At 39.1% G+C, this 17,193-nt stretch overlaps 1 protein-coding gene and 1 pseudogene across 1 annotated transcript; one reads left to right on the top strand and one right to left on the bottom strand.

Moving 5' to 3' along the window:
- Positions 1-1,180: 1,180 nt before the first annotated feature.
- On the bottom strand, positions 1,181-1,713 carry LOC132174095 (uncharacterized; annotated as a pseudogene).
- Positions 1,714-16,668: 14,955 nt separating this feature from the next.
- LOC132174094 (uncharacterized) lies at positions 16,669-17,193 on the top strand. The gene is made up of 2 exons (XM_059585800.1): positions 16,669-16,683; positions 16,804-17,193. The coding sequence occupies exons 1-2, from the start codon at positions 16,669-16,671 to the stop codon at positions 17,191-17,193; spliced, it is 405 nt and encodes a 134-aa protein (XP_059441783.1).

Genomic DNA, 17,193 nt, shown 5'->3' with positions numbered 1-17,193 from the left:
TAACGTCATGACACATCAAACCGATCATTTAACTCTGCATATATAATGCTTTCAAAATTAATTAACTTAGAGTGTAACCACTAAACCTTAATCCGGATTAAAGAAGTGGAATTTGGATTGAATTATAGCCTCAAGGTGGTTGTGTCGGTCACAATATCTCTTGTCAAGTCTGTATAATCTAGTATGCACATGGCACATATTTTTTTCATAATAAGTTTCACATTATTTAATAATTTCCTGCCTAAAATTCGGTCTTGGCCTCATTTGTCCAAGATATGACACCATCTACCAAAAGCCAAGGTCTTGAAAAACCATGATTTTTTTTTTCTCACCACACCACAACTTCAACACACACACACACACACAATAAACACTGCAATAAACACTACCATAAAATCGCAACTAAAGCATGCTTTATAAAAGAAATAGACTAAAGTAAAGGGTAGGAGTTTACCTCTTTGAAGATTTGAAGCTAAAACCTCCAAGAGCCTCCCCTCTCTCTCTCTCTCTCTCTTTGATGGCTTTGGGCGAGTGAAAGGCGTTAGGGTCTATCATGGAAATTATCATTGTTAGAACGGTTCTTGAGTCATTGGAATGGTAGGGTTTTTCAATTTATCCTATGTAGCTTCCCGCACATACCGTTCGAATGGTCTCTCTAGTGTTCGGCTAGGTTTTTTCTTTATCCTAAGTGGCTTCCTGCATGTCATTCCCCTCACCTTTACCGTCGAATGGTCTCTCTAGTGTTTGAACGATTCCGGGTTTTTCTTTTATCCTAGTGGCTTCCCGCATATATCATTCAAATAGTATCTCTTCCCCCCCCCCAAACGGTCTTAGACCAGATTTCACCAAGTCTTTCGTAAGTCTATTTTTCTTAATTTCTACATTACTTATTGTCTCTTATCCTTTGTTAAGGTGTTCTTAACTCACTCCATGTTTTTTTTTTCTCTTCAACCCACTTCATGTTTATGATACATCAACGGTAATAAAAAATCACACAAACCCAAAATTCAAAAACATCAGAAAATACAAATACATTTATAAGAAATATTTTACATTGCACCACATTCATGATACCCAAAGCTAATTCTATATATATAGACCTTTGGGAACAGAGTGCTACATGCATGACGGTCCAAATCTTTTACTAGTATAAATTAAATTACAGGGTAATATAAAGGGTTTACTCTATAGAGGTGGAGTCGGTTGATAAAAAACTATAGGCAAGTAAATCTGTGATTTTTCCCTTAATATGGCAATATTTCCTTGGTGCCCCTCCTTTTGGAAACCAGTTTTCTCTAATACCCTCTGGGAGGCCTTATTCTCTACATCAACAAAAGCTTGCAACCTTACCAAATTAGGCAAGTCCTTGAACACTTGTGAGAGGGCAATCTTCACTGCCTTGGTGGTTATCCCCTGGCCCCAGCGCTTTGTGGCTAATGCATACCCCATATCAGCCCTGCACCGGTCATTGCCCAACCCCGGGAAGACGGAGATGAAGCCGATTGAACAGTGGTCATCGACGCATATCGATCGACGCCAAGGATGGGGTATGCAGATATCCTTGATGAAAGTCAAAGCCTCTTCCTTGGAGGTGAAAGTCTTCCATTTGAGGAATCGTGTCACTTGATCATCACCTGCCCATGACATGAAATCATCCACGTCTGTTACCTTGAACGGACGGATAGAAATCCTTCATGAATAATCAATCTCCATAGCTTTTTGGGCAAGACTCATCAATGACAGCAGCAATGATGCCTCAGGTTATTTTAATTAGGAAAACGATGGTTTTTTCTATCTAAAATTCCACCACCTAGAGGTCCACGATGACTCCAATTCTTCCCGCTTGGAATATTTTAATGGACTCCCCAGCTATTATTTCTTTCAATTTTCACTAATGAGACCATTTTTCTAATGATACAAAATTGTCAAGAAAAACTTCCCCTCGTGCCAAATTTGATGACTATATATATATTCAATGTGGGAGATTCTGAATGAAGTTTTCTAAAGTATGTTTGCAAATTAATCATGTCCTCAAACGAGCAAATTGAATATTGAATGGGGAAAGCAACCTTGAGACAATGAATAAAGCATTCCAATCTATATACACCTTTTTGACATTCAAAGGGCGATACGGACCAAGTTTTTTTTTTATTTTCAATTCAGTCTATTAATTTGTTATATGTACAAAATTCATGTGACACATGTATTTTTAGTTTTCATGCAAATACACTGCCTCAAAATAAGTATGACTCGTCTTGGGAATAATATCACTCAACCGGCCCATCAGAATCTCAAGGTAATATTCACAATGTCATGTTTTTCTAATCAAAGCCGTGAAACCCTAAGCCCCCCTCCAGAGTGCCGTAGCTACAGGGGAGGAGGGATGGCCGTTGCCTGCATCCCTCCTCCACCCTCCTCTCTGCTCCGAGTGCTAGTATTTTACTTGATGCCCCTGGTCCTAGTGCCCCTCTCTTCCCCCTCCCCACCTCTCCTTTTCCCTTCTTGTAACACCCCGGTCCCATATTGGGAAGATGAGAAGAAGCCCACATAAAGTAGATAGTTTATAAAGATAATCATGGGTACTAAGTCCCACATTGCCTAGTTATTAGGTGAAACTGAGCTTTATAATGAATTCTAGGAAAACTCCAAATTGACTAGTCTTTTTGGGGTAATAGCGCAGATGTGGCTAGCGCTTTTTCCTAGGTCGTTACAAAGTGGTATCAGAGCCACCTAGTAACATCAGGCCATGTGGTATTAGAGCACTGCATGACGTAGACCTGACGAGGACGTCAGGAATTTAAGAGGGGGAGTTTGTAACACCCCGATCCCATATTGGGAAGATGAGAAGAAGCCCACATAGAGTGGGTAGTTTATAAAGATAGTAATGGGTGCTAAGTCCCACATTGCCTAGTTATTAGGTGAAACTGTGCTTTATAATGAATTTTAGGAAAACTCCAAATTGACTAGTCCTTTTGGGGTAATAGCGCAGATGTGGCTAGCACTTTTCCTTCGGTCGTTACACCTCTGCTTTTCCTCTGTTTTTGCCTTTGGTATTGCCGTTCCCTTGGCTGCTCTCTTCCCCGCCATCTCCATCTGCAGCGCTCCCTGCTTGGGAACTCAAAGAAAACAAACTACAGGGGAACTCAAAGGAAATACAAAACAGAAAAACAAGAATACAGGGAAATAAAAATGAAAAACACACAAAGTGGGTCATTGCAGCTGGAAGGAGGCCGATCACGAGCTGGCTGGAAACCGCCACGAAAGGTGGCACAAAAAGCTTGACGCAGGAGGGGCGCGTGAAAAGACTCAACAGCAAGCGGTGAGCGGCGAAGCGGGCGCGGAGGAGATCGGCGGCACACACAAACAAATAGGGAGGGGGAGAGTTTGAGTGAAAACCCCCAAAAGCAATACCCACCGAGAGAGAACACAAGCACAACATAACATGAAAACACCCAAGACAGAAACCAGGAAGCAAAGAAGCAAAAGCAAAGAACAAAAGCAAAGAAGCACAATCAGGGAAAAACGAAAACAAACCCAGCCGAATCGACGGAACCCATGCAAAATGTGGGATGGGCACGGCGGAACCGGAAAGCAAGGAGGTGGGTAGGCGTCGGGGGAAGCCAGGCGGAGGACGGAGGATCAGGCGAAGGCAAGCCGATCCAGCGCCTAACCCGTTCCAACCCAAGCAGGGAGCACTGCGGATGGAGATGGCGGGGAAGAGAGCCGCCAAGGTAGCTGATGGGCCGGTTGAGTGATATTATTCCCAAGACGAGTCATACTTATTTTGAGGCAGTGTATTTGCATGAAAACTAAAAATACATGTGTCACATGAATTTTGTACATATAACAAATTAATAGACTGAATTGAAGAAAATTCCTTAAAAAAAAAACTTGGTCCGTATCGCCCTTTGAATGTCAAAAAGGTGTGTATAGATTGGAATGCTTTATTCATTGTCTCAAGGTTGCTTTCCCCATTCAATATTCAATTTGCATCGTTTGAGGACATGATTAATTTGCAAACATACTTTAGAAAACTGCCAGGGTTTCACCCAAGTAGGGCTTAGGGTTTCACGGCTTTGAGATTGCGTTTAAGAAATTGAACTTTTGAGTAGAAAAACGTTTTTTTTTTTTTTTTTTTTCAAACGAGCTTTTAAGGTGTTAAACGCATCGAAGCCCTTAAATGCAATCTCAAACAGGTCCTAAACTATGTATACCTATGGGAACAAATTTTCATTAAAAGAAATTGTTTATTTTTCTCTATATTTTTTTTGAATGTACAAACTTATATACGTTTGATTTGTATTGAAATATTATAGATATCACACTAACAATATTAAATAATCATGCAAATTTTTTATATTATAATTGTAATACCCGACAAAACACCTATTTTAAAAGATTAAAGATTTCTTACTTAACCAATTAATGTTTCTTTAAAACAAAGCCTTAAACCAAGAGACCTAAACCTTTTTCAAATACCCCAAACCCCTTGAGACTTTTAGAAGCAAAAACCCCAAAACCATCTCACTGGTTGAGCACTTGCTAGGGGGCCATGCGAGTACTCGCTCTTGGCCTAGGTGCGAGCACTCGCCTAGGGACCACACGAGCGCTTGCTTAACAATCTTCAACCCTTTGGGCAAAGCCCAAATGTACGCTTGAACATTTTTACCTATTATGTAAATAGTACCCGAGCGCTCACTCAATAGTACACAAACGGTCGCTGCTACCTCTGAAAAGCAATTTTAACATATTCTCCACTTTTTCAAACCAAGGCTCGCACCAAGCTCCTATATAAGCCATGTCTTTGACCTTCAACCTTCCTTAACATCATAAATCTTCACCCTAGAGTGAGGAGTGATCTTTGAGAGAGAAGAAAGAAGCCTTGGTGAGGTCTTACCATCCTCAAGGTAATTTCTAGCATATTTCTTATTCTTCATGTTTGTTATTAATGCTGTAATGACCCCAATGGGCAAATCAATTAACTAATAATTGACGTCATGGTTCGTCTCCCAGCCCTATCCCTCATGGGACAAGACTCCGGGATTTCAACATTTCTCGTCGAAACGAGAAAATCTCAGTGGAAAACTTTACTAAAACTCTAGAAAATAGAGAGCAGTAAATTTAACATACACACAACATGCATTAGAGTAAATATAAAAATCTCATAATATAAAGATAACCATCAAAGGTACTGGTCATCAGACCGTCATCAAATATGATTACAATCCATAACATAATACCATGACATTGTTCCAATAAAAGATCAAAAGATCAAATCCTAGATCTAAGCTTAACTAGGGCTAGCGAGATTAAAATCTCAATCATATTATCACGGGCAGTTCCTCAATCCTTCCACATAGACTTCAACCAAACCGGGTCCATGTCCTCAAAAATGACCCGAATCAGGTCATGTGCTAGCACCCAAGTCGACTCCGACAGCATCCACATCTAGGATAGCTAAACCGCGCATATATTTGTAATGATAGGGAAAACATAAATAAAAAGGGGGTAAGTCTAACGCAAATAATGTCCATGCCAGTTTAGTAATGAGCTCCATTTTCATAAGGAAAGAGATAGTTTCATATGGCAGTTTTTTTATCAAGAATGTGATATAGATATATGATACATGCATATGATATAGAGTGACAGTCATAGTTCAACAGTATGGTCCCCGAGATATTACCTCTTCTTAGCAGGGTTGGTGCTGTCCCGAGGGACATGTAATACAATACCGGTGACTCAGCCATGGTACACTACCGTACATAACGCTAGTGGCATGACCGAGTCTGACCTCGGATGGCCCACACTGCTAATGATGTCCGTCCTGTAGTAACCTAATCATTTGAGAATGGCTACACTAGGTCAAAAAACCATTGAATCCAAAGCCCACATAACACTCATATATTTGACCATAAAGCTAACATGTATAGTAAGCCCATGGCCATTATACCACACGTATCGGTGTACCATGTCATACGATGCAAATTATCTTGTCTATATTTTACATGCATGTTTTTATAAGTCTCACTTTCTTAACATATTTAGCACAACATTTTTCTCAAAAATGCTAGAATTCATGTGTAGCAGGTATAAATCATGAGAATTGCAAATATGCATGTCTTTGGTACTCAAAATACTAGTGCAGTGCATGGAAAATAACAATGAGCATTATGTGAGTTAAAACTCACCTAGGTCGTATAACGTCTCCGGGTATTCCAAATGATCCGGGTTTCCCAAATCTGTGGAAAACCTTATATTAGTCCTATTTCTATCAAACAACTCTAAAACAAGAAATTAGGAGCTATCGGATGGCTGGTTAAAATAAAGTCCCATGTCACACTCCAGATCGTATGTTCGGGCCTGGTACTATACGTCCTTTGTGATACTTCAGACCGTATGTCCGGGCTCGGGACCGTACGTCCTCTGTGATACTTCGGGCAGTACGTCCAGTCGCGAGATCGTACATCCGCTTCGAGGTTTTCAGGGAGAACCTCATTTTGTCCGCTCATCCTCCTATTCTCCATAACCAAATTCTAAGGCTATCAAAGAGCTTCCTAAGGTCTCTTAACTCAAAACAATTTCTTCAAGCAAACGAAATCATGCTAAGTCAAAACAACGCTATTCTAAACAAGATTTAAAGCATAATCTAGGTAAAGCTTAACTAACAACTCAAACAACAATTAAGACAATGTTTAAGCAGCATAACGACATAAAAATGAGCTACGCTTAAGAGCGTTATGTTGTGCAAATATCTACCTAAATTAATAGGCAAATAAGTGTACGTTTTACTCGCAAGTGCACAACTGTGGGATTCGTCCTTGTCGTTTTTTTCGCATTGACTTGTTGTTGGTTGCTGATTCGTCCTTGTCGTTTTTTTGGTATTGAAAGTTGTTGGTTTCTGATAATGTTGTGGAAATTTGTCATATTGTTTGGTAATCTTGTCTTCTGATACTGAAGTGTGGCCCCCTAATACCTTTTCTTTGTCTGATCTAAAGCGTGGTCCCCTAGTTGGTGCTTGTGTTGCACACGTGATTGGCACTACGAATGTAATACATTAAATATAAGCGTGGTCCCCTTCCATTACTGTTGCATTATTTGGTTGCTGATTTTAGGCAAATGCTATTTTCATTCCCCTCACCATCTCATCGCCATCTCCTCTCACTTTTTTTTTTTTTTTCTTTTGTTTGTTTTTTAAAAAATCAAAATGTTGAAAGAGGGAAGATGGTGGGGAGATAGTGAGGGGAATGTATTGTAGCAACCCTCCTGATTTTAATAGGGACAAATAAAAATTAATATGGGCAGGAGTATATGGTGCAAGTACAAGACCATTTTCACGAGGATTGCTAAATTTTGCTTAAAATAAATTCCGTAAGTAGAACAAAACAAAGATTGATTTTGAGTTGATAATAATAAAAAGGCAGGGCTTTGATATCCACCACTAATCATGCTTATATAATATAACAATATGTCAATGCTTGATCATGTTATGCATATCTAATGTTTGTCAACCTAAGGGCATGTGTGTATACTCCTTAAGCTATAGATTTACTTAAGTAACGAGTTAGGCATGAGTATATACTCTAACTCTTTTCTTTCTTAAAGGATTTAACATGGGTGTATACTAAGTTGTTCTTTAAGAAAGCATTAATCTATAGAAATCGACAAACACATGGAACCTAGGGCATGGGTGTATACTCCCGGTTTTTCATGTTGATTAACCCAAGAACCCGGTGTGGATTTCTTTTGTTACTTTTAGGAAAAATTTCAGAAAGCCCCCCTAAACTTCCAGCCAATTTGAAAAACCTCCCCTGAATTTCCAAAACTCTCATTTAGGCCCCCTGAACTTTGGTTTTCTCTCACTTTGGACCCTTTTAACATTAAACTACATCGTTTTGTATCCTAAAATTAAACACCTACCCAGCCCAAAATGACGTAGTTTAATGTTAAAAAGGTTCAAAGTGAGAGAAAACCAAAGTTCAGGGGGCCTAAATGAGAGTTTTGAAAATTCAGGGGGGGTTTTTCAAATTGGCTGGAAGTTCAGGGGGGCTTTCTGAAGTTTCCCTTTACTTTTATTAAACCTAGGACTCGGTCATCCAAATTGATTTAATTAACTAGTTCATACCACATGTATATGTTGTATATGTTGATCAGGCAAACACATATGAGGAATTCATGAAAATAGGATTTAATTAAATTAAATATCACAACATGATCATCACAAAAGCGCCAATATTGAAATATTAAACATAATTAGGGCTTCAATCTAGCCCTACTAAGTAAATTAGTTACACATGAGTTTGATGTTAAACATCTTCATAAAATAAAATAGGAAGCAAAAGAATAAACCCGAAACTTGAACTTGAAGAGCTCTAATTCTTCTCCTTGGAAATTGTGTGTCTATTCTAAAGGTTTAAGGGTCTATTTATAGGACTTAGGAATACTCTAGAAACCCTAAAAAACGTAGGGTTTGAGCCTTAGTTCGCACAAACTTCAAAACCCTAAAATCAACACTTTCCATAAAAAGGCTGGCGGCTGACTTGCTCCACACGCACGGGTGCGCTCGGTCGCAGCCCATGTGCGATTGATCGTAGGGCTGCGTTCGATCATATGTGCTGGGCGCTCGATTGCAGGTGCGATCAAGGCTGCTTTCTTGTGCGCACGAGCACACGCCTTGCACTCGTCTTGATCCTCGCCTGTAGTGCGCTCGATCGCAGCTCCACTGCGATCGATCGCACTACCAGAGCCTCCAGCTTTTTCCAAAATAGCTCTTTAAGCCTAAAACTTCTGAAATTGCTTCATTTTCTTCCAAAAGCCTACAAAAACAAATAAAGCACATAAAAGAACTAAAATGGCATAAATTAATCAAAACTGTGGAATTAACAAATATAAGTTAAGGGCTAAAATATGAATATTTTGGCACGCGTACGTCCGTTTAATATTTGTAGAGCGTAAGTATGGTGGTCCCCCACGTACATCCGCACTACAAACAGAAGCGTACGTCCGGTCCAAAAGTCCAAATTACCCTTCTAGTGTCCTTAGTGACCAAAAGCCCAAATTATCCCCCTAACTAAGCTACCTAAGCTTAATTAATTATTTGGGTCACTACAATTACTTTCCTGGTGTTACACATTTTAAAAGTATACCTTGGCCAACACTTGTACCCATTTTCTTACCAAAAACCATTTCAACCCACCCTTGTTTCCTTTAAAGTTGCATGATAGTATGTTTTGTGCTTAGATGTGTCTATTTAAGACCTAGAAAGAGAAGTACCAACCCATAGCTTTAGATAGAAGCCTAAAACACATTTTGGGAGCTTCTGGCCAGACGCTTGCCCTAGGGAGCGAGTGCTCACCCAGAGAGCAAGGCACACGCCCCTTAGTCCCAAACATGTGGTATGAAGGTTTTGGTAGCCCTTTTTGTTAGATGGAACCTCGTAGAATTCTATAGTACTGCTTATAATGATGAGTCGTGTTTTGTTATAGTAGGGATTCGTGATTTCGGAGGACTTGAGCAAGCACACGAGATAAGTAAATACTTACAAATACTTTCCTTAAAAACGTGTGATATGTCAGCTGACTGAGCACACGTATGATATAAGCATGCCTACTTTTTGTACAACTTAGTAACTGCTTTAATAACTCGTTGATAAGATGCATTGTATAACATGGTATACCGGTACCTACGGTATAATAGCTATGGGCTTACTATATAGACTTGATTCTATGTAGAAGACAGGTTGGGTAGCTTTTAAGTAAACATGTTGCAAGGGAGTTAGCTAGGTTACGCACTGTACTTAGCAGTACATTTGTATTAGATGCTCATGTGTTTCCAAAATGAATTTCGAAAAGAAAATGAATTTCATTCGTACCTCGAATTTCACAAAATCGATTTTCATGTCAATTTCAATCACAGCTAGCCTTGTTTTGATGCCCCCAATTACTTTGAGAAAATACCTTGCCTCTGAATTACATGTTTCAAAAAAAAAAAAAAGAACTTTGGCCTCGGGCCGAGCGCCCGTGTGAAGGGGAAGAACGCTTGCACTTAAGTGCTCACCTAAAGTCCCACGCATCTCCTCTTTAAAAACGGCCGAGTGCTCTTTAAACCTTATTCATTTCCATTTTCTCTTGTTTTCTCTCAAACCAAACGCTTCCAAGGTTATTTTTGGCCGTATCTCCCCAAGATTCAAAGTTCCATTTCATCATTTTAACAAAGGTATGCGACTTCAACCGTTTTTAATTTGAAATTTCCATTTTTAGGGTTTGAGAGTTTGATTTGGGATTTTCATCTTTCCTTTGATTTTGGGTTAGGATTGAGCATCTAGATGTTTACTTCTTGTGTTAGGATTGCCCTAAATCTTCAAAACCCACTAACCCCTTTAGCCAATTTTGGCATACCCAAAACCCTAGCTTTTGAATTTGGAATTTTTCCCTAAAATCCGAAATTCTTGGTTTGGGTAGTCCCACTTGGGCACATGACCAATTGAGGTCCAAAACCCTTAATCAAAGGTCCAATCTATATTTTTGACAAATCTAATTTTGGATTTTTGTCCAAATCCAAAAATGACCAAAATACCCCCAAGCCTTGAATTAGGATTTCTGCCCTAATTTCTATTAAGGGGTCAATTTGATTATCGAATTGCACCTTAACATCCCTAATTGAAAGCCTAACCTATGAACCTAGCCAGTTGAATTTTGACATATTATCCAAACCCTAAAATGACCAAAATGCCCATAGCCCTAACTCTCATACCATGGTAACCCCGCACCTTGAGGTCGCCACTGTGAGTGCTTGCCCTTGGAACAATACCAAACATCTTGAGCTGTCAACCTCAACCCAAACGAATTTCGGTATTTTTTCTGAATTCAAAAAATTACCAGAATATCTTTAAGACCGAAACCCTAATTTCTCTGATTACCCACTCACCCTGGTATCCTCACATCTTGAAGTAACCGTTGTATTGGACTACGCAAAAGGCAGCACCATTTATTTTGGTGCTAACCTTTAAATGCAAAATTACAAAAAAACCCTTAAGCCACAAATTCTTATTACCTCGGTACCCTCGCATGGTAGGGTCGCCATTGAATTGGACCGCCTTACGACGGCACCAAATGCCTTAAGCTGTCACCCTCACCCAATTGGGTTCGGCACCTCTGATCGGATAAAAGGTGACCAAAATACCCCTGATAACTCGATATTTTCTTCCTTTCCTCTCGATGGGTGTTCTCGTTAACCCCTTTGAACGATCTTGAAATTGAAGCCAGACCTGACATTTGAAGCCTACATGTTATCCTCAAAACTCTATTATGAAGCAATTGAACCGAATTTTAAACCACAAACTAACCTCTTCACAACTTCGCTAAGCTTTCATTAAGATTCAAACATCTTCACGTTTTTCGATGCTTCTTGCATTTTCCTGACACTTGAGGTGGGGGGGGGGGGGGATTTCAGTTTCTAGGATTAGGCTACCATTTTTGTAGTTAGATGAATTATTAAGGTTGCACATAGAATTGGTAGTGATGGTTTTTGATCCGATGCAGGACGATGGCATGGACAAAGGCAAATGCGGCAGCTTCGTCTTCCTCCTACCCGACCCGATCCCCACTTTGACTCTGACTTCGAGATGGAGGGGGCAAAGGAAGAGGGCATGTTAGACGAGTCTTCGGCGCACGATTCCGAGGATAGCTACGGCATGGATAGGGACGACACCCAGTTTATCTACGACCGTGTTCCCTTCAGGGTCGCCAAGGCGAAGCGTCGATAAAACTCTCTCTACTGTGGCCGCAACATCATTTTTAAGAGGGGGATGAATGTGCCCGACGTGGGCAACCACGCCCCGAGAGTGCGGGATGCACTCGATGCCCAGGGATGGTTTTCGATGATGGAGGATCACCGGCCAGTTGCGATCGGGATAGTTCGCGAGTTCTACACGAACCTGCATGACTAGAGAGCAGATTCATTCCAGACCTGGGTAAAGGGCAAGCCAAACTGAGTGCACTCCCCGACTTCCCATGGTTGCTCGACTACACTCCCAGCCGTTGCCAGATGATTGAGCATTTCGTCGATGGGCGCCCCCTCAAATGAACCTGGAGGGAGAAAGGGTGTTCTAGATCAATGCCCTCCAGGACGATGACTAGATGGTATACGCTGTGATGATCAGTTGAGTCCTCCCAGTTCAGAGCCTCACCACTGTCACATAGGATAGGGCTCTCTACTTGTATGCCCTCTTGACTTATAGCTCCATCTAATATAGCTCCTTCGTGCTCTCGACGATGATGGGAGTTCGACTGGCCAAGCAGGTCACCTCCCTACCTTACAGGGCCCTTGTCACCCGGATAGTTGAGCACGCCGGAGTATCTCTAGCAGGAAAGGAGATGGTGAAGTCCAAAGGACCATTTACTTTTCGATACCTCAATGCTTAATGTTCTCTTCGCTACTCCCATCAAGAACATCACACACCTTCCTACCACAAAGAACTCATGTTTGGAAGACAATCTTCCTCCTCCACTCTCTGTGTTGTCATCACTCTATCAACATCCTCTTCCTCATCATCGTAGTCATCCTAAGTTGGTTCTGGTAGCACTTCTTCCTCTTCCTATAGGGTTCATCAACCGTTGTGGACAACCATATGAAGTGTGTCCCCTCTCTCCACTCCCAAAACACTGCACTTGCGATCCAGAATCAACATTGGAAAAGGCTGGACCAGAATTGCTTTGTGCTCCATATATATTCTTGCTCTTTTCACTTCCGTCACTATTGGCAGTATTTCTACCCACTGTCCAGTTCATTATAGTAGTATCCTGACCAATCTTTTGAGCTGTCTGGCCATTATGAACACTAAACAATTATTGAACCCTTTTGTGTTGCACTCTCAACTTTATCAGTCAAAGGTTTCCTTGCACTGTATCGCAACACCTGCTTTTCTACCATTAAGGCATATTGTTGAGGATCTTCTAGATTAAATAAACAAACCATTCCCAATTAATCTTTAATGGGTTGGTTCAAGCCAGCAAGTAACAAGATTTCATCTACTCGTGTGTCCCATTTAAACCAAGTTGAATAGAGAGCTTGTTGAACTCTAAAGTGTATTCCTCCTCAGACATCCCTCTTTGTTTTAACAAGTGGATCTTTCATATGATTCCATCGCATAATCAGCCCACAAAAATTGCTTCCGCAACATCACTTTCATATGCTCCCATGTGTTGATTTTTGGCTTGCCCTCTTTTCCATCATTGAAGTGCAATACCCTTCAATTTAAGCCTCACAAATAGCTTCCCTCAAAATAAGTCTCCAAACTCGCTTCCCAATTTAAATAATCATGTGCATGCATATTTCCAAAAAAGAAATCAGAAACTTCTATTTTTATTCCTCCGCTGTTTAAGTCAAGCTATGCACCAATTGATCCTCTAATCTGCCTCGTGCTGCATGTTCTACAAGTCCAGCATCATGAAAGGGGTTCATCTTCTATATCATCACTCTCATCCTCAATACCAAACTGATATGATCCCAGTAGCAATTTAAACATGATTAACATTGTAATCATTGTTATGTCATTATGAGGATTGCTAAATTGGATTGTGCCACATCATGAACAAAAAAGCTAAGCTGACATGTTTGATTATGGCTTTTCTAGGCATGGCACTGAGAAAACTATGTGGTAGACGATATCGAAGCCCATGACCTCCCCCTTCCCAAACACGCCGAGCCATCACCATTAGGCACCACCTGTCACACAAAATAAGAGTCTGAGTTGCTAATGTATGTTTAAACTTTATATACAAGACAAGGTGAAAGGGGTACTCTTAAAGTCTCATGCATTCTATTCATAAATAAGAGTGTTTTTATCTTACTAGTCAAAAAAGCTAAGCTAACATGATAATTGTTAAGGAACTGGAAGGTGCCCAAGAGCTTATATAGATATGATTAAGCTTGTACTTAAGTCATGTGGAACTCTTGGGATCATAACACTTTTTTCGCCTTTTGGCTACGAATACTGAATTTATACCATAATTCAAGGATGTGGCGGTTGGGTAGTATATTAGTATCGGATTAAGCAATCCAATTTATTGTTGTAGTTTCTAGATTGGGGTTTTTCCCTTGCCCTAGGGGGATTTGAGGGAGATTCGCTTTGCCCACTTTTACTTTCTCCAGTTGGAGAGGCATTAAGCAGTCTTATTGTGTGGAGAAAAGGAGTTATTGCAGCTTTAATAGGCAACATTTTTTGAAAACTAGCCATGAGATTTGTAAACACTCGGACCAAAGACTTTAACTCAAAGCCTTGCACGCAACTCCTCCAGCCCATGCCATATTGTCTGAATTGGATGGTTATAGCTAGTTTGCTTGCCATGAAATGAAAAAGCTTAATTGGACCCATTGGACCACTCATTCTAAAAGCCCATGGGTGTGTAGTTTATTGTGCGGAGAAAATATGAATGTAACACCATGCACTTATTTCCCTAGGATCCTATGGGTGATATATATATATATATTTTAAATAGCGATAACAAATAATTTTGTATTTTTAAAGCTCTACGCCTAACCATACAATTATGAGTAAATTTTAAATATGTTAAATTTTTAACTCTAGATAATAAGTAGGTCTTAAATGCTAAAATTTCATTTGTAATTCATTCCATGCTATTTGCATGAAAATTTATAATTTTTTATTTATTTTTATTTCTTTTTCTATAAAACAAATGCATGTTAATATGGAGATATGAAATAAATTCTACTCTATCTAGATTTCATTTTGAATAAAAACGATTAGGAATTAGGATGACTATATATATATTTGGCATTTCAAAAGTATTTAAATAAATTTGCCATATAAGAGTTTCTCCATGCCATTAGATGGAGTCATTCAATGGATGGAGTCCATGACACTTGCCATTATTTTAAATGGGTTTGAGAATATTTTCTTCAGAGTGGTTTGGAAGAAATTTATGTCTTTCCATAAAAACCAATTGCATATTTGGAGACATGTATTTAATTCTTTGCTCCTTTGAATTGATTTTGAATTGTACACGAAAAGAATTCATTAGTGAAATCTGTAATGAGTGTGATTCATATTCTAATTATTATCTTTCCTTATTATCTTTTAGTGTCTTATATATATATATATATATACCTCACTACGGCTTTCGATCGATATCGATCATCTGTGAGACAATTGGCTTAACAAGTTTTATGGGTTTGTTTATGTTACTAATTCTTGGTGTTACTTTTTTCTGTTGTGTAGTGGATGGAGGAAGAATTAGCATGTTCGATGAGCCACAGGTACTCAAATATCTATGAAAAACACATGATGCCAATATCCTTTTGCTCGAAAGGCAAAAAGTGAAGAAGAAGATGGAAAAAAAAAAAAAAAAAACACAGTTGAGAAACATTCAATTCCATAGTACAAAACATAGAAACTTTAACTTGTAAGATTGATGCTGTAGTGTGTGATTAATAAGAAAACTATTATTAGATCTTTGCTGTTTTGATGTGCAGTCAGGTGATGTTGGTGAGTTCGATTGTGTGGATATGTATAAGCAGCCCGCATTTGATCATCACCTGCTTAAGAATCACAAAATTCAAGTAATCAAGTACAAATCATATTCTTTCAACATTCCTTTTTCTTTCTTTTTTTTTTTTTTTTTTTTTGGGGTGGTCTCATTAAAATTGACGTACTTACAAAATTATGCAGATGAACCCAAGTTTCTCAACAAGAAGGAAGACAAATGAAGTTTTCTTAAAAAGCCAACTTGTGGGTTTCCGTTGCCCACAAGGAATGGTACCGATACGAAGACCTAAAACTGGTTTGAAGTCTTTCTCAAAATCTCATGGTGGAAGCCTTCACACATTTGCAACAAAACTTCCTGGCGAATATGTAAGTTTCTACATATATGTATACTTCTCTTGAGTTTTATGATATGCATGTACGTTAACAATCCTCCAAAGGAGAAGAGGCCAGGATGCTTTAATTTAAGTCATGGTTTTATCTATCATATTCAATAAAACTTCATTATTTGATAAATGATATGTATCCAATGCATAAATTAATTATATTCAAATGATCATGACATCAATATTAATTTCTTGACTTAGTCTGTAGGTATTGAAACAACTGAGGATGCGACTTACCATGGAGCAAAAGCAGTAATCACAATTAATAATCCACGTGTGGAAGTGGGCCAATACAGTAAAGCTCAAATATGGGTTCGAAATGGACCTGAAGCTGAAACAAACAGCATAGAAGTTGGATGGGCAGTAAGTCAACAATCATTTCATATATATATATATATATATATATATATATAGTCACCATAGTGTGTGTGTGTATATATATACATATTTTTTTTCTTCTCATTTACACCTTATGATATATTGTACGTTATTTATATATGTATAGGTGCATCCTAAATTATATGGTGACAATCGCACACGACTTACTGCATATTGGACTGTAAGAATAGATCGATTTCTTGTTCCAATACCTTTTGTGTGATCTTATGAACGATACCCTTAATTGAATCCATTTGAACATTATATCAACAGGCAGATGGGTTTCAAAAAACTGGTTGTTACAATACTGAATGTCCAGGTTTTGTACAAGTACATAACGAATATCACCTTGGTGGATATTTTGCTAATATTTCTGTCTTTGATGGACCGCAATACGGTCTTAAAATGACCATTATTCAGGTAATTTTTAATTAATTTTGTTTTTTTTTGTTTTTTTTGTACAAAGTAGTAACAAGCTTAAAAATTAATGTGCAAAATTGATTGAAGTAGTATTAATTTCTTGGTCTCTGGTTTTGGTAGGATCAAGAAACCGGAAATTGGTGGTTGATGGATGATGATGATTACAAATATGGATACTGGCCGAAGGAGATATTCACTCATTTAGCTACTGGAGCATCTTATCTTCGATATGGTGGAGCAACATTTTCGCCTTCTAATATACAAACTCCAGTACCAATGGGGAATGGTAATATTCCTGACTTCAAAGCCGATGAAGCGGGTACTTTTACATTTGTTCAATTTGTGAACGCGGATTACCAAATTGTTGACGTTAATATCAAAATGGAGGAGGATTTCTTTGATGGCCAGGATCCAAATTGTTACGGTGTTGTAGATTGGAATGATGGCCAGGATCCAAATACAACCGGGCATGCCTTCACCTATGGGGGTCCTGGTGGGCCATGTCCTTAA

Source organism: Corylus avellana, chromosome ca3, assembly GCF_901000735.1.
Source record: "Corylus avellana chromosome ca3, CavTom2PMs-1.0".
Lineage (NCBI taxonomy): Eukaryota > Viridiplantae > Streptophyta > Magnoliopsida > Fagales > Betulaceae > Corylus > Corylus avellana.
Note: the sequence above shows the minus strand (reverse complement) of the source record. Positions and strands in the feature narration are given on the sequence as shown.